Source organism: Atta cephalotes (assembly GCF_000143395.1).
Source record: "Atta cephalotes unplaced genomic scaffold scaffold00004, whole genome shotgun sequence".
NCBI classification, from domain to species: Eukaryota; Metazoa; Arthropoda; class Insecta; order Hymenoptera; family Formicidae; genus Atta; species Atta cephalotes.
Window position 1 is genome coordinate 7,169,876 of NW_012130068.1, and position 23,534 is coordinate 7,193,409.

At 37.5% G+C, this 23,534-nt stretch overlaps 1 protein-coding gene across 1 annotated transcript in view; it reads right to left on the reverse strand.

Annotated features, from left to right (window-relative positions):
* The window catches only part of LOC105626030 (protein dachsous), a 74,408-nt gene extending 62,423 nt beyond the window's left edge, over positions 1-11,985 (reverse strand). Inside the window, exons 1-2 of the mRNA XM_012207342.1 lie at positions 11,805-11,985; positions 3,131-3,613 (exon numbers count right to left, since the gene is read on the reverse strand). Coding sequence (XP_012062732.1) covers positions 3,131-3,613; positions 11,805-11,949 — 628 coding nt within the window. The 5' untranslated portion in view covers positions 11,950-11,985. The remainder of the gene's footprint in view (positions 1-3,130; positions 3,614-11,804) is intronic.
* Between the last annotated feature and the right edge of the window lie 11,549 nt (positions 11,986-23,534).

Sequence of the window (23,534 nt, forward strand, 5' to 3'; positions counted from 1 at the left end):
TATATATATATATATATCACACACACACACACACACACACACACACACACACACACACACACGCGCGCGCGCACACACGCACACGCACACGCGCGCACACACGCACACGCACACGCACACGCGCACGCACACGCGCACGCACACGCGCACACATACACACACACACACACACACACACGGTGTATAAAAAGTCTCAGATCCCTTAATAAATATTTTGAAAAGTAAGCATTTTTCTCAAAAATATGAAGAATCCGACAGAAATCTTTCGATTGCGATTAAACGCAAATTTCTACAAAAAAGACTTATGAAGAAGAAGATTGCCAAGACGAGAAATTTGTCACGAATATAAAGCTTAATCTACAATGTTTACTTCTTGTCTACAATTTTTTACTTCCTGTTTCTTGTTTTTTATCTTTTATCTTTTTTGCTTTTTGCAATTGTTTTACCGATGACCGTGTTTCTTGTCATTTATGTATATTTTTCATTTCTTTCGAGTTCATCAACTTTTATATCGAGAACAAAGAAACAGAAAGCGTACATTTTCTCTAAATTTGAATCAATGAATAATCACTGATATCAGTACCAAGTATGCCACTCAGATCAGAATCAGAATGTGAGACCTTTAATTAATCTTTATGGTGTGATCTAACTAACCTTGTTTTAATACTTAAATTTAATGAATATGATATTGGAAGATTGAAATTAAACATGCAAATATCAATATTTTAGTTGTATAATACTCAAACATTTTTTTTTTAGTTGAACTTCACTGAATTATCAATGCAAAGTATGCCACTTGGTAATTAATGATTATCTACTAATTCAGATTTAAAGAATTGAAAGAGTACATTATAGATTAGGCTAAAATCGCACAGAATCAGAATGTTTTTGACCTTAGATAGCATGGCTTATACATTCATAGACTCTCTCCTTTCCTTGTTTCAAATCATAGTGATAGATACATGATGGAAATAAGTGAGACCATGAACAAGGAGCTCCTCCAAAGAGAAAGAATGATGATGTTAAGAGAAGATGAGAAATCAAAAAAAAGAAAGGAAGAGAGAGAGAGAGAGAGAGAGAGAGAGAGAGATTTACGTCGTCGCTCAGCCTCGCGCATTGATATGCAACAGACTGCATATACGGGCCACGCCGAGGCAAACAATACGACCACCGGTAAGGCACCATCGTGTAAACTATTCGGCATTCTCGGGCGTATAACGTACCGTGCCGTGCTGTTCGATACCGTGCGGGACAGTTTACACGGCGCATCGGCGTATACGGCGCGGCGAGCGCAGGTCGTGACGCGCCGTATCTTGCATCGGATGTACCACCAGTGTGGAAACACGGATACGTACTTCTTCTCTCTCTCTTTCTCTTTACCTCCCCCCTCGATCAGCTGCCTTTCTCTCCATCCCACGTCTCGGTGTATCGGCACAGAGCAATCCACCCACCCGTCCGCGACCTTACCGATGCTCAATCCTCCTTCACCTCTATCTCCTCCACCTCATCGTCGTCTACGATCTCAGCCTCCTCCTGCTGCGCGAATCCCATTTCTCTTCTTCTTTCGACGGTCACCTGTTTTGCTCGAACACGGAACCTTTTTCTCCTATCCTTCTAAATTCATTAGATTTCATCTTGCAGTGATATTACGATCTACCATAATTATACGATGACCATATTTTCTTAGAGAAAATAAACCTGAAAATTTTAGGACTTTATTTCTAAATATTTCCAAACTTATTTGTGAAAGAAATCCGCGTATTAATTTCTTGCTAATATACTTGACTCCCAAGTAAAACACAGTCATGATACCAGTCAAAATGACATCAAATAGTAAATTTGACTATTAAAAGCCACTTTTCAATTAATCACAATTAATTTGATATTATTGAAGCTTTGTTCAGTTTGGGCTGCATAATATTGCATAAAACTAAATTTGTTGATTATTTCCGTAAAAATTCGCTCAGTACATTAGACATAGAATGCCAATTAAAAAAAAAATTGTTAAAATAAAAGAGAAAATTAGAAAGTTTTTAAAAAATAAGTAAATTTAAAAAGCTACCTGAAATAAAGGACTGTGCTTTACAATAAAGGATGTATGATCACCATAATTTTATAATAGACCGGAAATCAGGAAGACTTAATAGAAGATTTCATCTCACGGAATTTTTTTTACTTATATTGCCATATCTTTAGTGCTTTCCTTTAAATAGAGAGATTAAAGATTTAAGATTCCTTTAAATAGCATGCGAAAATATATCAGGGCATTTGGTGTAACGCTACCGCTTTGCTAGATTCTCTTTTCTAAATAAAGAGAAGGGAAGACAGAGAGTATCTTCATTCGCGTGATATGCTTTGACTTTTAGAGTTGCGCATCGTGCCTGAGCATACGTCCACGTGCACACGTAGGCGTTCGTGGAGTCCTCGGCGTTTTACTCGTGACGCGACTATGCTAACGCGATAACGCCGCGCGTGGAATACGTTTCCGAGGCATTCGCTGGTCGAGGATTGTACCTCCATTTTAGAAGACCCGCCAGATTAACTCCGGTATGCAAGTACCCTTACGCAAATGACTCGGTATGATGACGCTAGGCGAACATAACTTTTGAGTTTTCCAAGTGCAAGTAATGTAAATACAATGCAAGTGAAAGACAATAAAAATACGTACAACGTATATAGGGAAAGAACACGATTTTGCTAAAGTATCTACAAATTTAGCTAGATGCGATCTAAAAATAATTTTGTTGGATTATAAAATAATTACATGGGACACTCAAATTGATTGGAATATCAAAAAATTTTTTACAGCATTGCTGTTTTCGTCATGTCTGAGTTTCCCTGAGTAAAAATATAATTATTTTATGATCGAATAAAATTTTTTTTTTTAGATACTTCAGTAATCGTTCTTTTCATGTAATATATGTGAAAATTATCAAAATAATGTCGACATATAAATAAATCGCTGTATTTATAAATGTCCACGCAAAATTTGCGTGGAGAAACCTTCATTATTCATCGTCGGTCGCAGTATTCTGGACACGTGCTCGACACGTGACGTAACATGATAATGCATTATAAGACACAACAGTCGACCAATGAAAAAGTTTGGCATAAAAGCGAATCAACTTACCAGTTGACGAGGATGACGCTGTCGTGGTGCTGTTCACGCCGCTGACGACGGAATTCTGCGGAATATTTTCCTTGACTGAGACGGTGTAACGTGGTTTCTCACACGTGGCGATTCTATGCTCCGCGATGGAGACGGTAATCTTGACCTCGGCGTCGATGATACTCTTCAAGCCGGCTGCATCAGTCGCCGTTACATTGATGTGATGCAACGACAATCGCGAAAGTAGACCCGGCCTCGCCACGTGCAGCTCGCCGGTGTTACGATCGATTTGAAAGATTTCGTCTTCATTGCCATTGTTGATGCGATAGGTGACATGACCGAAGACGGAGATATCGAGATCGGTCGCCACCAGCTTCAAAATCGAACTACGTGTCACGTCGTCGTTGCGCAGGGTTACGTTATATCGCTGTGGCTTGAAAATCGGCCGATTGTCGTTCACGTCTGTTACCTGAATGCCCACAATCGCTATCGTGCTTAATCCCCCTGCGAACAGAATTCAATTATTAGATATATGTCTTATGGATATAAAATTAATAAAATTAATAGTTACGGAAAGCACTGTTCATAATATATTAAAATTCATAATATTAAATTATACCCAATTTGACTTATTTTTAATGATAAAACAATGGAGATAAACAATTCAAAAAATGTATCAATTTGACTCAAATTTAGTTTATTATTTATGAATAATTATGTTGATATAAACGCTGTTTACATTGAAGATAAATAATTTAATCACACTCTTTAAATTAGTGGATAGTCATTACCTAGTGACATACTTGGCACTGATAATAATCAATGAAGTTCAACTAAAAAAGGAAGAATGTTTAAGCATTATATAATTAAAATACTGATATTTGCATGTTAATTTCAATTTTCCAATACTATATTCATTGAATTTATGCATTAAAACAAGATTAGTTAGATCACATAATAAAAATCAGCTAAGGATCATCTTACATTTCATTCACTGATTACCAGTGGCATATTTAGCACTGATGTGATTATCCATTGATTCAGATTTAGAAAGCAGAAGTTAGTTGATTAGATGTAGTTTCTTCAATTACATGTTTTGAGAGAGAGAATTAAAATAATTGACACTCGAGAGTTAAAAATAACAAAATGTTATTTAACTTAAGAATTGGAGGTCTAATCTTTTATAATAATTAATAGTGAATTTCTTTTCGTAAAAGTTAGGATAACGAAAAAGAACAATGTTGAATGTTCAACTGTCATCAACAATTTTTCACTACGGATTTGATTTAAACTCTGCAATTAATTATCGGAATCAAGCGGTTGAGCAGCGTTGAATTTGGATACTTGCTAGTGATCGCGAGTGGTCCACGATGTATGCGCAGAAGCGAGAGGTACGTGGCCGAGAGCGCATTATGTTTATTTCATTCCCGGCCGAAATCCTCTTATCGAGCCAAATAATGTCGGGGTATTAGCCGGCGTAGAGAACGAATCTACGGCGCGCCCGAAGCCGGTCGGCATAAATCACGAGCGTCCCGTTCTCGTGGCCTTTTCTCGGACCCAATCAGCCGCTGGAGATTCTCTCGCTCTCTCTCCGTTCATCGTGTTTTCATCTCGTTCTTTCTTTCCGTTCTTCCTTCAACATCCTTTTCCTCGGTCAGTATCCCGTCCCTCTCTCTTCGTTTTATTCGGACGCACGTGAGTACGTGTGCGTCGACGTGAGCTCCTTTTAACCCCCGCGCGCGAGGGTAATGCGCCGCTCGTAATAATATTTCAAACGTGAGAAGCTTACAGAGTCCCCCAAATGACTGCGCTCTTTTAGAGTCTTGTGGCCACTGTGGAATAATTGCTCCTGAGACATCGACTGACCTACTCTCTAAAATCTTTGGAGTAGAATCTAACTCTGAAGAGTGAAATTTCACTCTTAAAAATTGACAATTGAGCCACACTTTCTCAATACTGGCTCAATTGTCACTCTTCATCGCTCTTTAGAATTATTATATTTCACTTCAAAAATTTTAGAAAATACAAGCTACACGCGATAATGACTATTCCATTGCAGGAGAAGCGATTACGACGTTATTCTCGTATTTCCGCATCTTGCACATAGCTTTCCATGGATAATGATAAACGTGATAAACTTTCATATTTAGTTGTCCCATGATGCAAAATTCAAGCATTAAGCTTGCGAAAGTTACATTTTATCAGCTCTCCGCAATTATAATATCGCTAAACCATATCGTCTCCCATTTCAAATCGGAGATTATCTACAAATTCTATCTCCTTATACGCATTTTCCATGATAGCGCAATGCTGGCGAGCAATGAGAAATCAGGCACGACGGGATATTGCGAGCTCCTGATCGCTTCGGATTTAGGCGACGCAAGTGTTAATATCAAAGACAGTATGTAAAATGGGTAATCCGATGTTTAAACGGTTTACAACCGTAACTCACAATAATGTATGGACTCGACCGAGCGGAGCTCTCTCCGAGCGCGAGGAGATTTATAGGTGCGAGTGTCATTGGAGTCATGCGTCAAGAGCCGGTCCCCCGATCTCCCGGATCTGTGACGCCACCACAACTTCTTCTCCGATACAGAAGAACGAAGCTTCTGATCAAAATAAAGAATTTTAAATTTGACAAAATTAATCGTAAACAAAGGGTCAATTATGGGATGTCAATTACAAACCGACACAGGTTAATTGTACGTGAATTACCCGCATATATTATTTAGATAAATACTCTCTAAATCTCTGATCACTGATATCAGTGCCAAATATGCTATTGGTAATCAGTGAATTAATATGAGATCTCTAACCTAACTAATTTTTATCATGTGATTTAACCTTGTTTTAGTACTTAAATTTAATGAATATGGTATTGAAAGATTGAAATTAACATGCAAATATCAGTATTTTAGTTATTAATGCTCAAATATTCTCCTTTTTTAGTTGAACTGATTATCAGTGCCACTGAGTAATTAGTGATTATCCACATCAGATTTAGAGAGTAAACATCGAAGTAAATGTTTCAATCCCTTTTAAATCCCTTTATATATTTATCGATTAAAGAGGTGAGATATTTCCAAATAATAAAAAATTAGAGATTATTATTCTAGATCGCAAAAGTAATATAAAAAATTTAGCAACGATTTACCATCTGATCAAAAGTATTTTAATAAAAAGTAATATTTTTTTATGCTCTAATAGAAATACATGAAACTATATTATAAAATAACAATAAAAACTACAATTTTTTATAGAGACTTATATCAAGTTACGTTGCAATGCAAAAATTAGTTGTAAATAAATAAACAAAATATTTATTTGTTTAAATGTTTTGTAATTAATTAGTGAATCAATGCAACTTTGCTAAGTCATTTTGAATGCTTAAAGTTTTTATACAAAAATTAGATTTTTGTTATTGTTATTTTTCAAATTTTGGTGTACAACAATAAAAATAATAACGTAAATAAATTATAAAAATGTGTTTTTTAATAAAAATAATATTAAAAATATTATAAATAAATCTTTCATACAGATATAATAGATACCTCTTTAAATTTCTGATCGACTTATGAAACATCGAGGCATCGAAAAGAATTAATCTTCAGTCTATTGTGGATACAGTCCATTCATGAAGCTTATCGAAAAAGTTCCCAACGACAATTCTTAATTGTCAGGCACGAACGTTTCCCACAGATCAAATGACGCACTTTATAGCATTTTTTCCCTTTCTTCTTCTTTCTTTAGGAGGTAAAAAAATTGATTACGCGCTCTCGCGTTCGATACGGAAGACAGAGAATGCACCCAGGTACGAACGGATACAGACTTCCTGGGGTAGTTCAACGGCATTTTAATGCACGTTGCCTGATATTTTCGTGCCCGCTGCAGTCCGGCCCTTTTAATTTCACGCGGTCGATCGCCGGGATGAGTTCTTTTCGGGATTCATGCAGCGGGGGATACGAAGGGCCTCCGAGAGATTTATGCGGCCGGTAGGTGCGGCGGTGCTCAACCTTATACTGCGAAATTACGCCACGCGAGGAAATGAGTTCCACGCATTACGGAAACGCAACCGTAAATATTAGCATCCCGCAGGTTTAATTAGAATCATTTTTTTTTTAGTATCCCCAATTTCTTTTTTCATATAAGAACAATCTTGATAAAAGAGGTTGAGAAATGATTTTCCCTTAAATCGTATGCATCATGTGGTAGATATACCTTCGCGTAAAACCGTAATGCGTTTCTTTCGCTGTTACGAAAGTACATCCTTACGGTTGACGAGGTACCATTAATATACCGTGAGCAAACGCACGCGCACACTAATTCCGGGATATGCTACAAAGTGCGAACTGAAAGGTCGCACCAGTGACATATCCAAGATTATGCACAGTAACACGGCGGGAGTCGAAAGGGTGAAATAAATAAGCGCAAGAACGGCGCGGACAATGACAGTCGGTGGAAGTTAAACCCTCCGAAGATTTATGACGCCGGTGCCAATAAAGTCACCTCCCAGCGTAGCTCCGAAACGTGCGTTCCTTTACCATATCTATATACTGCGTTATCGAGATTTCGAAAAAAGGAAAAGCTCTAATTCTATATTCAAAGATATTGGATCTTAACTTAAATATTTCTGTACAAATTTATATCTGATTCTGCAAACCATGAGTTGAAACCTTTTTCTTGAAACGTACAATAAATTGAACAGAATCAAAGTTATAATATCACTTATCTTTCACTTAGTTGCTTTCCATTTTCACACAAGTGATTCTAAGTTTATGTTATGTATTTTTTAATAACATCTACACGGAGAGAATTTTTTCTTAGAATTCATTGAAAATTCCTTGAAAATATGCCGGACAACATTATATTTCAAAGAATTTTAATAATGTAAATCTCTCTCATTCATTAATAAAATTACTATAAAGTATAAAATAAGTTTGATCAATTTTTGTGAAGTGCATGATAAAAATCTTTAAAATATTGTATTGTACACAATTACCATATTTTTAGAGTAATTTTAAAATTTTAAAAGAAAATTCTCTCCATGTATTTGCTTTGATGACAAAATTACCGCGTAACGATACAGATTTATAATCTCACTTTTAATGAGTTAACAAGACTTAGTTGTGTAGATTGTAGGCAAAAACTAAGTTGAATCTCACTTATCAGAATGAAAAAGAACGCATATTCAACTAAGTTATGACGTCATAAATAAGAATTATCTAAGTTTTTATGTAAATGGAAAGAAACTATTAAATTGATAAGTAATTTGATAATTTTTATGCTAATAAGCATAAAATATTTTTATAAGAATATTAATAATCTGAGAAGAAAAAGGCTTGGATACTTTTCCAACACGATAATATGAATCGCAAATGAGCGATAAGATCGATTGGATGGAGGAATATTCTCATCACAACAGAAAAACTATACGAAAGACTTCGCTGAGAGATTAACGTGGAAATTACATTTGTAAGATATCGCTCGCACATCGATGCCGAGTGGAGATTCCACAGCTTCAAAGGCCGTGTGCTGATAGAAAATCCAGTTCGGATGTACGTGCCGGATGATATCGCTATAATCACAACGCATAGCAAATGCGTTGAGAGAACATTTTTAAAACACGATTATGATTATATATTTACAATATTATTTCCTCTATAATTTTATAGCAACAAGATTAAATCGACTGAAATAGTACTCACTCGTTCTCGGATTTAAATCGCAAGAAAATGGAAAATTTTTATCTATTAATCTTTTAATCTAGCTGACAACAACAATTAGCAGAATATAATTCTAAATTTATTATTCATCCAAGTGATTATAGATCCAGCAGATCTTGAAAGATCTTGAGTCTAGGATTGATCCCGCATCCGCTAGCTTTTGCAGTCGAGCAAAATAACTCACACGAGAAAATCCGTATACAAGCAAGATGCCTTTCACAGATCTCCGCCTCGATGCTGAGCGCGCAGGTAATAATTATCGCCGTGAACGCGCACGGCGTTAGCCACCGCTATTAGCGCGATAAAACCTCTATGGTTTAGTTATCGTTCGCGTTTCCCGCCGATAAACATCGACGACGATATACGGCACTTCTTTGCACCTCCTAGCAGCAGCGAAACTACCGCAACGTAGAAGACTCCTCGTTGTCATCGTCATCGTCGTCGTCGTCATCGTCGTCATCGTCGTCATCAGAACGACCGTCAACAGGTGGTATAAATCATGTGCACCTGGCCCGTGTGGTCACGATGGCTCGCGATTCGCTTTACTGCCGTTGTACCAAAATGATTTTCTCCGCGCGAATTACTGGCGGGCAATAAGAATTAATCGCTGGGATAAAAATAAGAAGCGATGAGGAGGATTAATGAGTCTCAGGCTGCGCGGCGGCATGAGGAAGCGCGTGAGGACGTGCGAATTGCCGGAAGGTATTTGTAATCATTTCCGCGCCGGAGTCTTTGGCTGAGATGTAATATACCCAAGTGCGCACGATTGTACACATACACTTCGTGGAGAGATGAGATTTATTTATTATCACACGAACTGTCACTTCCGTTCTGCGGCGGAATAGTCTATAGAAATGTTTTCTTCCTTCCTTTAATTTCCTGATATACTCTAGTTCTATTATACAGTTGGAAAATTTGTGTTAAATTTAACACATTTCACATTCTCAAATGGTCCACTCAAGTCTTTGTGAATTTAACACGAATATATTAGAAAATAACATAAATATTATGTAAAAATTTAACAAATAATAATTTAAAAAATATAAGACTGATATAATCTGTGATCCTATATTTCTTCATTAAAATTAATATTTGTTAAATTAATACATTTTTATATTATTCATTTTTATATTATTTGTTAGAAATTGTGTTTTAACTCAAAGAAATGTCGGATATCAATTCAACAGAATATTCAAATAAAATCATGTTAAATTAACATTCAAATATACTAGAAATTCGATATACAATTTATAAAAAAATTTTAACAAGAACTTGAGTGGACCATTTCTACATAAACAAAATATTTTTTTACTATGCAGGAGTTCAAGATTGAAAATTAAATTCTGCGCGCAGTTTGTAGGATTGATTATGATTTACACTGAATTATTAAAGCTATAGATCCAGTTTGATCGTTTAAGACCTTTATTTTCTAATAGTTGTATTCACATTATAATTTTCTAATAGTTGTATTCACATTATAATCTTAAATGGTACTTTGTTTAATATCGTTTCCTTCTGTTTTTCGGTTTCTTACTGAGATAATCATCGCATTGTGTTTGCATCATTCGTCAGCAGATGGTATAAATCACATCATGCTGGTGCTCATCAGTAATGCGATCTACAGCGATGGTATTCACAGTCGCTCCTGTATATCGTCATATCCGGCCGATTCTATTGTCCGTCGGATAGTGTCGCCATGCTACTGTTGCACGGTAAACAATCGATAACGAGCGACAATTACGCAAGAATGTATTCCTGTTTGCAAAACGGCATAACGCCGACAATAGCAATGGCATATTCGATTTTTTTTCATTTCTTAACCACCGGTTAACATTTTCCTTCTTGGATGCTATTCCACCATCTTCTCGCCCTCTTCTCTTTAGAGTCGCCAGATTGGTAAATGCAATAGCCGTTGGTCGCACGGTAGCCTTACGATGGATCAATGGACCTTCAGTCGTTGTCCTTTCCCATAAGGCGACCGCGAGCCGCCGCGTTGAAAATGGCCAGGGAGCCTACTGTCGACATAAATCATATACCCTATTACAGAGCTACTAGATCTCGACGGGCCGATAGCCGGTTGGTTTTCTCCTCTCCGCACCACGTCGCCGCTTTGTTTCTCTTCCCGTTTTCTGAGCCGCGAGTTTCTGCGCGTGTGTCTCCATATGTTGCCGTTTCCACTTGTTTCTACTTGTCTCTACCCTTATCAACGCTCGTGCGCATACACAAGGCTTGCACGCGAATAACGGAGCCAGGCATTGTCCCTACGTCGTCAGAACGAGAGATCCCGATGGCGTGAGAGATCTTTCGCGATCGAGCCGAATTATCGCAACGGTTGTGATCGTCTCGAATTACAATGGCTGAGGTTGTTAAGCGTTTAGATACAAGTTCCGAAGGTAAAACTTCACGACTGCGACTACGTAATGTCAAACAAAGAAATCGGTATCTGCAGATATTTTGTTCCTTTAAGAAAAATATTTTGAGCTATCAACTCTAAAAATAAATCATTAACGTTATTTAAGTTATATAAATGAAAAAAAAGGTAATCAAATCAAATAATATTAATCATTAAATAGGAGCACAGAACTTTAAGTTTTCTTTAAAATCTTGTTCTGGGAAAAGAAAATAAAAAGAATGCTCAAAATTCATTACTTTTACATTCCTCTATCTCTAATATAAGTAATGTAAATTAATTACTACATATGTTAATAGAAAGTATAATTATAAAATTAAAATTCTTTCTGAGCATACCACCTGTCAACTTACATATCTTTAAATCATTTAAAAATTAATGATCCTATCTAAGACATTGATAGATCAAAATATTTTCTTTAAAGAAACATCTGCAAATATTGATTTCTTAGTTCGACATTAAGTACCGCAGTTGTGGCTATTTATTTATTAAAATCACATGCAAGTCCTTTTTTAAGATATATGATTTAATAATCGGATTCTAGAAAGAAAATAACACAAACCTCTATCAGTGGCAATGACAGGCAGCTCCAGATAAGGTACTGTTTCTCTGTCTAGCGGCGACCGGATACAAATATCTCCCGTATCACTGCGCACCAGGAGCTGTTCGTTCTCCACTCGACCGCCAGCCAGAGTATAATTGACCATTGCGTTTACACCGCAATCGGGATCGGTGGCTTGCACCTGCAACAAAGATAAATCAAGATTAACACCGAAATAAAACAGAGAATTCGACATATGGTGAATCGAGACTCACATGTACATTTTCATACGAATGTCTGTACCGTGTATCTGTAATACAACTTGGTTTTAAAAGTTTAATAGACTTATTACTTCGCTCGCAATTTTTTACTCCCTTCATTCTTCATTCTGGCAATAAAGATATAGCATATTTTGATTGACAAATATAATAATAATGAGAAATAATCAAGAGTTTCATAAAATCGTTAAAAAGATAAAAGTTTTCAGAAAACCAAATAATACAATTTAATATTAACGAATAATCATCTAATAGGGAAAAAAAAAAACGAAATCGAGTGTGTGACGAGAAAGCGTCAAGCTCGTTTGTAGTCTTCCTTGAAGATCGTTTCCGCGATTAATGACTCCCCGTTGAAATTTATCGATCCCATTTGTTCGTTCCGCGAATCTTTTTTCGCGCCAACAAAACGACACGCGGATGACGAAGAGCACAACGTCGTCGCGCCTCCCCGAAGGCGGAATCTACCCGGGCGAAGCACTTTGTTTAATTTCGCCCGACGTTCCTGAAACGGGATACTCGCGGATCGCCAGGGAGGTGGTCCATTCGTAATCTGGGCCCAGTGACTAATTTGCGAGCGAGCCTTCTTTTCCCTGCCCTCTCGGAGGAGGACCCGAAGACGTTACCGCGACGAACGAACGGACGGACAGACGGACGAACGGACGAACGGATGGACAGACAGACGTGGGGGCGGTGATGGACGCCTCTGTGCTTCCAGCGTGTGTGATTTATGCGACGATTCATCGCCACCTATCCCACCCCACGATGTAATACAAGTTACGAGATTCCCGTACGGTCGTTAACGAAAATGCCTCCCCATTTTTTCCCCGCCTCGCAAACGCATCGTTGGCAGATTGTTCTCTCGGAGAATAAGTCAGACTGTCTTTTATTTAAAAAATCTTCATCTCTCCTGGTTTTTGTGAGAAAAACAGCATGAGAAAAAAATGACAAGGCTTGAATTATATATTCACATATTCATTTTTTTATATAATTCTTTTTCTCCATTTTATGCATCAAACATTAAATTCTTTGGTGTTCGATTTGGTGTATGATAGATTCGCATTGAATAAATTCTCATCTCAACATAAATGCTCCAATAATAAAACTTCTTTTTCGAATTATATAATTTAAATGAAACTTTCCTTCGAACGTTGTGATATAGGTACTGCTTGATGATTTATCATGCGTCTCAAGTACAACACGTAACGCAAGTTGTCTTGGACACAAGGTGAGCGATTTCTAATTTTTAGAGTATCATAATTCCAATAGATTACGATCGATCGAGTCGATCAGGTAATTGCTGCTACGGCAATCGGTCGTACGTGGATTAAGTCGACGGGGAGATAAAGAGAAAAGTAACTTGTAAATTCATACTGGCACCAGACATAATTTGCGGAGCATAGTGGTAGTCGTCTCGTGGGCCAGTTGTCGGGCACACGACGTAGAAGAAACCGAGACGCGAATCTCGATCGGTAATGAACCCCTTAACCCAGACAGAGTTGCCTTAATGACAGTTTAAAGTTTCTTCTCGCATCTGAAGTATTGCGCTGGCCATCTAGTCATGATCTGAGTTCTCGGGAGGGAACCGTTCCGCCCATGTTAAACAGGAACGTGGAATCACAGGATCGCAATCGCGAGCTAATGATCGATTACTTCGTTACCATGCGCAGTCTATTTGTCGCAATAAAGACAGTCGGATCTTGTGAAACTATAACGAGGATGGTTAATGCGAATCATTGTTCGTGTTTACCTCACGTTTATACGGCGTTTTACTAATTTTTACAAAATAACAGCTAGAAAATGAAGTAAGCACATTAAAAAATTTTTGATCTTTTTGGTATTAAAAATGCTTTTTTTTTTATTTATAGGAGAGATTTGTTCGCGTCGCATGCTTCAACATGTTATAATATGCTCCTATCATAGCTCTTATTCATTCCAATGCGCTTGATAGAGTGAGTAGGAGCTGTGGTAGGAGCATGTTGGAGCTTGCGACGCGAAAAAACTTTAGGAGTATGAAAAATAATACTGGAACTATTGATTTTTAAAAATTAATACATAAAACATCGTGCTAACTTTACAAATATAGCGAACGCATCCTTTACTTACGGAGTTAAAATCTTTCTCTCCGCAATTTTTTTTTTTAAATTAATTGTAAGTCTGATGACGGTTCGGTAAGGCAAGAACATACGGGAAGAAATTAAATTTGCTATCTGCCATAATATTCCACTTGGAAACAATGTACGAGAATCGTGAGAATTGTAGGGAGGGCGCGTCGAAAGAACAAGATTGCAATCTTAAGCTACAATTAAGAAGGTCGAGGCGATTCACGTGGAGAAAATATTCCTTTCTACGTAGGCGGATCGCCAACGAATCGCATAGGGCAGACTAGAGTAAGGCTTCTGAAAGCCGATAAATCGGCGCGTATATTCGTCGGTATTTGTCATTATTCCGCCCGATCTGACGAACGGGTATAATGAGTAGCAACGAAATTATAGCGCGAATGCATTATGTTACATTAAAATATATACACGTCGTGCGTTACATTAGTCGATGCATAACATGTGTATTTTATCGGTATTTATGGTCGATAGCGTGGGGGAAATATGGCGATAGGGAATATATATGTGAGTACCATAAAATATTACGACTCGTCCCATAATATGCACCATACGTTAATAAACTGACGTTATTAATATCCTTAAAGCATCTTTTAGTCGATTTAAATCCGCTGTCCTGAGAATGCACGTGTGAGAATTACCATAATAGAACCCTAATTTGCAACAACATCCCCTGGCGCGAGTGCGCGCGTCCATCGTGATTTTTCCAGGAGACGAATAATCTATTCGACGTATTAACAGAAGGACTATGAAAGGAAGAGACCAGAGAAGGTGTGGAAAGCGAGAAGAAAGAGAGAAATGGAAAGAAAGAGACAACGAACCAGAGCGTTATGGGGCCCAACATAAGTGGAGGCAGGACAGAGGATAATAAAGCAAGAGTCCACGAAGAATGATTTAGTGGCAAGCGGTCGAATAACTTTCCCGCCAACACTGTTGCTACCTCGAAGCGGCGATGAGTTCTTCGTGGCTCGTGCAGCAAAGTACTGAGCGCGTCGCCGCTTCTCGGAAAGAAGAAGAACGAAAACGAAAGGACTAGTGCTCAAAAGAAGGGAAATTTGTTGGCTCAAATTTGTTGTACAGAACCTCCTCTTGAGCAGCAAAGAGAATTATGAATCCTAACACATTTCCACTTCTTTCTTCTTTTGACAAGAGAGAAAATCAGCACAGAAAGAAAAAGGAAACCAAAGATCCTCTAGACCCACCCAAATAGTCATCCTAATGAATTACTGTCAAGCAATATTGATGTTGATCTTACAGTAGATTTAGGATTCACTTCAGAGCTAATTTCTTCACGTGATAGTATAAGGAAGATTTTTACTGAAATATCTAAAAAAGTTAACTAGTAAATATAGATCTGAAAATAATTTTGGTGGACCATACAAATAATGTAGAGCGCTGAAACTGATTACTAAAACGTCAAAGCTTTTTTGTCGCATTGCTCATCATGCTTGAGATTCCTACCAAATTATTTCGATGGCCCAACAAAATTATTTTCAGATTTGTAACTAACTAAATTTTTAGATATTCAGCAAAATCATTCTTTCCGTGATTTCGATATAATTGCAATTCTTGGCTACATTTACTCTTCGCTATAGTCTTCTCTCTCTTTGCTAACCTTTAACATTACACCATCCCTACTTTGTAATCTTTTCACTCGCCGAATTGATTTATGAAGGAGATTATTATGTCTTATTTATGATTATGATTTATTTATAGAGAAATGATGATGTCTATTGGATTTGGCATTTTTAATTGTGAACTGAGATACACATATTTCATACAGTTCTCATACATGATTTTGAATTTTGAAAAGGATTTCCGTGTTCTTTATTTGGAGGAAGAGCAGAAGAAAGGAGCAACAATATACATGCGTGCACAGAATCGCAAAGTACATTAAATCGCGAGCAGTTTTACCTGCTATTCTGATACCTCAGAATATGCCGCGTGATGCATTGTTCCGCTCGTTTTGTTGTGGCCCGACCTTGCGAGAAATATTGATTTCAATCGGTGTATATGCGGAATACAATCCGATGCGAATTCCCTTCGGTAAGATAGACCGGTACCGAAGCTACGAGATCGTAAACGCTTTGTTCGCTCCGAGAGGAAATCCTCCTAGATTCCCAAGCAGCTGATCGAAATAATGCCTTTGTGCGTCACGCTCAGATGCGTTACATAACAAATGTTACATTGTACAAGAAATTTTTTCACGTTCAAAAATTTAATTGATTTCTTCATTCTAATTTCATGAAATCTAGCAAGTTAAAGAATCAAACAAAGTTGCGCGGTACAAGTTAAAGATAGTCAGTGTTAGCAAAACCAGCAATAAATCAAGATTTAAACTCACTACGTATCGTATCGCTTACAATGCACAACATCGCTTCCAATATTCAACAAAGCTAAGGAGAATCGTTCGCCGTACGCCGTATGTAATGCATTTTACAATCGTTTAAAATGGCTTTAAATCTTCCTGCGGTCGCAAGTACAAGCGTGTAATATAAATAATCTGAATGTCCGTTCGCGATCAGATAATCGTATTAAAGTGCGCATACAACGCAACAGTGGTAGGCCCCTCATCGCCCTCCATCCCTTACCCATCAAACCCTCTCTCTCTGTTTCTTCTTCTCGTCACCCATCCCCAAAGAAATAGAGAAAGAGAAAGAAGTAAAGAGGTGAAAGAGACGATTGGAAATCATCCCCGTCGTCGTGGTGGTCAGAAGTGTATCGTGCTCGTTGCTATCTCGTATACGTTCGCCAGGGGGACCGCAAAGAGAAACAGACACAAGTCTCATTCTCGCTATATACATGGCGTGTACTACTACAGGGAGAAGAGAGATGGTGAGAGACAGAAAAGGCAGAGAAGAGAATTGCTTGCATACGAGCGGTGGCTGTCTACACCGGTTATAAAATACGGTGCCTCGGAAGGCTCTCAGCATGCTTGCGCCTCTGCCTTTAAGGATGGCGCGCGAACCTTCCCCATGTAGTACCCCTCTACGTTCTTCGCTTTTCTCCCTTTCCCTTCCCCCAACGACTTCTCAGGCCGCGTTCAGATCAAAGTAGCGAATTTATTTACTTAATTGTTACAGCCACGTAGTAGCAGGTGTCGGCATTGGCTCTCAGGAGCATACCGATGATCGTAATCAAGCCGGTACTTCGTCTCCATTTTTATCCGTCGAAGGATACATTACGCTGTAACGGATTCGAACGATAAATCTCACCTTCAGAGGCTAATTCTCTTCTTAGAGCGCGTTAGAAATTATACTCTTTTTACGATATTTTTATTTCAATTAAATTTTCACTTCGGAATCGTGCCGTCTGATTGTGAGAACATCTCCTGTACGCTTGATTTCTTCGTTATCATCTTCGATATGATGCCGTTATTCGCATCACCGTTGCTTCCAGTGTCCCATTCGATCGTCGGGACCAATACACGTCAGTGATACGGCACCAGTCACCAACGAAGTGATAGCTGCCGCCATCGCCGTCGTGGTGCAACAAGTACAAATTGTCCGGCTGCAAAAGTTATTGCTGTAAATCGCAGATGATTCGATGCGATGCATTTGGTATGCGGGTTTTCGAGCGGCGCAATGATGACGTAACGTTCTTGTGATCATGAAGGATGATCTGAAGGAAGAATCACCAAAAATATTGAATTTTTGGAATGCTCATAATATCTTAAAATATCTAATAGCCGGAGCACAATTACGGAAATTGATCAAACTCTTAATGACCGATATTCATAGTCGGTTTTTGCACTCTAAATTCTTAGGAGTAGAACCTTACTTTAAAGAATGAAAATTGAACCAATCTTGAAAAAGAGTAGCAATTTTTTATCTTTAAGAGGGAGATTCCATTTGAGAATTCACTCTAAAAGTTTTAGATCGGTATTCATATAGAGTAAAAAAAATTTGTGTATTTGTGTTAGAAATGGTCCACTCACGTTCTTGTTAACAGTTTATGTTGAATTTTGTAATATATTTAAGTGTTAATGTAACATAATGTGATTGTTATTTAAAGATTTTTTTTGTGAAATTGATATTCAATTTTTTAGTGTCAAAATGACACATTTTATGAGTAAGTGAACAAGTAACATAAAAATAATGTGTTTTAAAACGTAAATTCAAAGACAAATGAATAAAATCCGTGTTAATTTAACATATTCTAAATGTTAATTTTCTGACAAAAAGTATGCTTTCACGGTTAGTTTACAAACTGTGTCGATGTTCTTTCTTTGTATTTATTCTCTTACATATTTAATATTTGCGTTACCTTCTAATATATTCATCTTGTGTAAAATTAACTAAAAAATTTGAGTGGACCATTTGGGACATGCGATTTAAGTTAAATTCAACACATTTTTTCCAACTGAGTCTATTCTTATTTTATGACTTTCTTAACGTATGTCTCAAGGTGCTACAGCTCTGTGAGTGGTATTTATAAGAGCTTATATTTAGGACTGTCTTAAAATGTCATGAATCAATCAGAGAGGCATTAGCATCTTAAAACATTACTTAAAACGATTATGAATACTGGCCTATGACGGAAACATATTTGTCGGTCGAAATAAAGTATGCTGGAGTAGTCCCTGCATCTATGTACGATTCTTTTTGTCGCACACATTGTAATGCCCAAAGAAACATGCAAGTAATAAACGTTCCGTTGAATGAATTACCCTCACCGGGATTCGCATTCGATGAAGAAACGACCTCGAAGTAATGTGGAGTCGCTCACGCTAAGAAATTTTTCAACTGCAAAATGAGCTTTCTTCTTGACCTTCATTATGGGGATATAGATTGTTTATTGGCGACACGCAAGTCGTAAGGATTCGTGAGTCATGCGAGTAATGTAGTTTTTTGACTAATAAGACATTCATGTTTTTACTTGGAGAGAATCTCCTAGAAAATTCTATGTAATAATCATTTCCAGATCCGCTTTAAAGTTTAAAGAAGATGTCATTTTGCCAGTAATTGTGCCATATCACGTTAGACCATTTATTGGCGAGTTAGAAATCATGAGACATAGGTAACCTATTTGACTAACGAAGATACTTGTATTTTCACTGGAGGTCAAGTTTTTTTAGAAAATTCTATGAAATAATTTCCAGATCCGCTTTAAAGAAGCTATTTTATCGATAATTATCTAACTGTATCATGGATATTAAATTGGCTATAAAAAGAAGATACATCTGCGTTCTTATTTAAGAGTGAATCTTCTAGAAAATTTTATGAAATAATCATTTCCAGATCCACTTTAAAGAAGATGATATTTTATCGATCATTGTAGTTATCGATAAGTGTAGTTGTATCACGGATAATTGATTATAAAAAAACAAAATAAAAGATCTTCTTGAACTAAACTCTTTATCACTACAATTTAATTGGGAAAAGGCTCATATAAACCTTATTTATGTTCCAAAATCTGTATACAGATTTCTCTGGACGCACTGCATGCCATGAGCGTTTTGCGTGCGCGTGGTAATTATTATAGGAAGTTATGAAGTTCCCGTCGCGATGCATTGCGCGATACCCACGAAGAGTCTATTAACGGGCAATAATCGATCTTCCAAGTAATTGCTGGACCGGTTCGCCGACGTCCGCGATCATATTGTGTGCCTAAGCGCGATTCATTTCGGTCTTTTCTCTCGCCGACCGTGCTCGATATCTAATCGTTCCCGTTCGTTTGCCCGCCACGTAGCTTCGCGGATCTACAGAACGATTCATTAACAGAGTACGATAAATTACTGCTGCACAATTGTGAGAACTGTATCCAGTTCGTACATATATCTTTTCTTACATTGAGGAAAAATGTATTAAATTTTAAATATATTTATTTGAGTAATACTAACTTAACATTTCCGATAAATAAATAGTAACTAAAATAAAAAAATGATAGTTAAATTAAATTAAAGGTTCTTGTACCAATTAAATATGTTGACATTTTAATTAAATATTCTAGCTAGTATTATTCAAACAAAAAATGTTCATTAAAATCTAGCACATTTTTCCTTCAGTGTAGCTAAAGTTGCAAAAGTTTAACTATACTTTCAATCAATACATCGCGTTCGCAAGTATATGAGGAATCCAAAACCACGTCAATCAAACGCAATCTCAAGAAGGTAAGATTGCGCTTAATCGTTTTGAAACGATCCACGCCGACGCGGTCGTTATTGAACGCGCTACGCTTCTATACATGATAGAAGCGAGTCTGTTGGACCGTAATGGACCTCCGGCGGAACATTAGTCAGACGATCTTTCGGCATTCTGCACGCGTCAGTATTTTCCGGCGCCGCGCTTGGTAGGAACACCCTGTGTTCTGCGCGATCGGCCGCACGGCTATATGGCGCCTTGATTAATGCAAGCGATTCACGGAGCTAATGGCATCGTACTCGCAGCATTTCCTTCCGTAGAAAAAAAAAAATTCCTTAATATTGTATGAAATTCCCGCGCATTAAGCTTACCGAGCGGCTCTCGCATTCCCTGGGGTCAATGATGCCCCGCGTCCACCCGTTCGCGGTATTTACCGCATGTACCTTCTACTATACCGCGATCTCGCGGGGTCTGGCTTACGACGCAGCGATATTTCATACGATTATCCTTCATATCGTTGGGTTACTAAATCATTCTCGGCAGGGCGGCCACGGTATCCCTATCCCTTCGTCGTGCGGCACTCACTGTAATCGCTCACGGTGATTTCGTAAAACTCGCGATGAACTGGAACGGTTTCCCCGAGCATATAAATGTCCTCGATGCCGAAATAGTCCTCCGACGAAGAAATTCATCGCGTCAAATAACATTCCGCATGCCATCGACCTTCGTGACCGGCCTTCACGCTTGACTCCTACCGTGGAGAATTAGAAAATCATCGAGCATACAAGATCACCGAGTAAATTAATCTCACGCGCGACACACCTCTGCGGCCTACTACGCACGTCAACCAATTCGTCTTGCCTCTGCAATTACTCTGCAAATACTCGTAACGAATCAGACTTTCGCGATATGTCCAAAATCTGACCACCGAATTCGCCGACGGCTATTTTTGTAATCGCGATCCTCTTGATCAGAAATGGTTTTTTTTGACTCGCGTTTCCAAATCTTTGTGCCATTCTTCATATCACCGAGCGATAGTAGAGTTTTTTTTATCTTAAAATTCTAGATATATCAGAGTAATGCAATTCTTTTATCTGAGCTGAATGTGATAACTTTTCTGTTGGCTATGTCGGCCATTATTTTTGACCTGATAGTTTTATCGTTTTAATCAAATAAATAATAAGTAAATAAGCCAATAAATAAATAAGTTTTATTTTTTAATATGATATGATTATTAGATCAAACATGATGGACCTACTTTAGTACATTTGGAGATCTCTCGTATCCTAAAGCCCCTATACAAGACTAGTTATCATTCACGCGTATTGACTTTGTAATAACATGACGGAATCAATTAGAGAACGAAGAATGTTTGATTGAATTAACTGGAATTCTACTAACTGGAAAATGAACGTTTCAGAATTCTAATTAAATCTAGTAGATTTCTGGTTAGATTTCTACCAGAATTCTAGTTGAAATAATCAACATTCAGAATTTCTTGATTAAATCTACTAGAATTCTAATGGCTTTAACCAAATGTAGTAGACTTCAGAGTTCAGAATTCTGAACTCTGAATTGTTCATTTCTCCCCAGAATTCCAGTTAATTCAACTAAACATTTTTTTCGTTAGCTAAAGTACTATTATTACCTGCTATTACTATTACTATCATTCGATATGATTATATAAGTATAAGCATGATAGACGTTTTATTATAAAACTCAGTGGCCAACTTTAATTGTATATGGACCCTATCGTATCCTGATTCCCAGCTTCCCCCTTGTCATTCATGCTTTTCGTTGTACGTGCAATGTTGCGGCCTTTCTGTTTTTTGTATACGCTCGACAAATAGAGCTGTTCATCGAGTGAGCCAGGAAGCCATCCTCGGTATTCCCGGCTCGCTACCTCACTGACGGACTGACAGTCGTTGTCCAACATTGCCGCGGGAATCCTCTACTCTTCCTTCCTGTCGTCGGAATTCTCATCCCTCTTTCACCTCCATCATTCGTTGTTCTTGACGTTATCATAAATATCGCAAAAACTGCATATTTCGAGAAAAGATCTTAGAAATCTATACTTTTGCTTATGTAAAATCGCGTATTTAAATTAAGAATGTTACTTTTTACAACTTCGAAGATTCGAAGTTTTGAATTTGAAAGAATTCAAATTTTTCAAGTTAACTCCGAATCTCTCCAAAATTGAGATATTACAAAACTTTGAGCTTCAAAGTTTTTGAAGCACCTTAAATTTTAGAAAGAGAGAGAGAGAGATTTGGAGTTAACTTTAAAAATTTGAATTCTTTCAAAACTTCGAATCGTCGACGTTAATTGTCAAAAGTAACAACGTTAATTTAGATCATTGCGGATCTTCTGGTTCCTCAACCAACATAATCTTACCGAGATACAATTTTACAAAGAGACATAATAATTTTTCCAGACGGCCAGACGGTGTCCCGCATCGCATCATTTTATGCAATGATGCGACGCATGCAAGCTTAAAACTCTCGCCATTTGCACATAAAAGGCCCTATTTGCGCGAACGATGCATGCGCTGCAGGCTCGTGCTATCTATGACAGTGTCGGAGATGCGTTCCGAGCCGGAAGTTTCGTGGGTGGATAAGGGACCGGAGTACCGTCGCGAGACCTTTGTCACACGATTGACATGTAGAATGATCGCCTGGCTGGCCATCAAGTGAGTCACTGAGAGTGTGTGGCCGCACAATTAGTCGACTTCGTATTCCGTTTGCATAAATAAACATACGCGTGTTTGCCGCCTCGCCCTCATCGCATGCGTCGACGTTCTTCTTCTGGACTTCTCATTCTCTCCGTCAAATGTATACAAAATTTTTGTACGTAGGTTCAAACATATGTATAAGATGTGGGAGATGAACGATGAAAAACGATAAGAAGTAAGCGTTAAACTGCTCTCTAAATTCTTCGAAATAGAATCTCACTTCAAAAAGTAAAAATTGAGCCAGTCTTGAAAAAGAGTGATTCAATTTTTAATTTGTGAGAATAAGATTTTATTCTTCAAAGTAACAATTCACTTTAAAAGTTTTAGAGAATGTAAATCGTAATTTTTACAAACGTACAACTTTTTAGTCTAATTTATAATACATATAATACATATGTATGTTCTTTCAATCAATTAGAATTTGAGTATTCTAACAATACACACACACACACATATATATATATATATATATATATATATATATATATATATATATACACACTATATATACTATAATATATATATATATACTATAGATATATAAT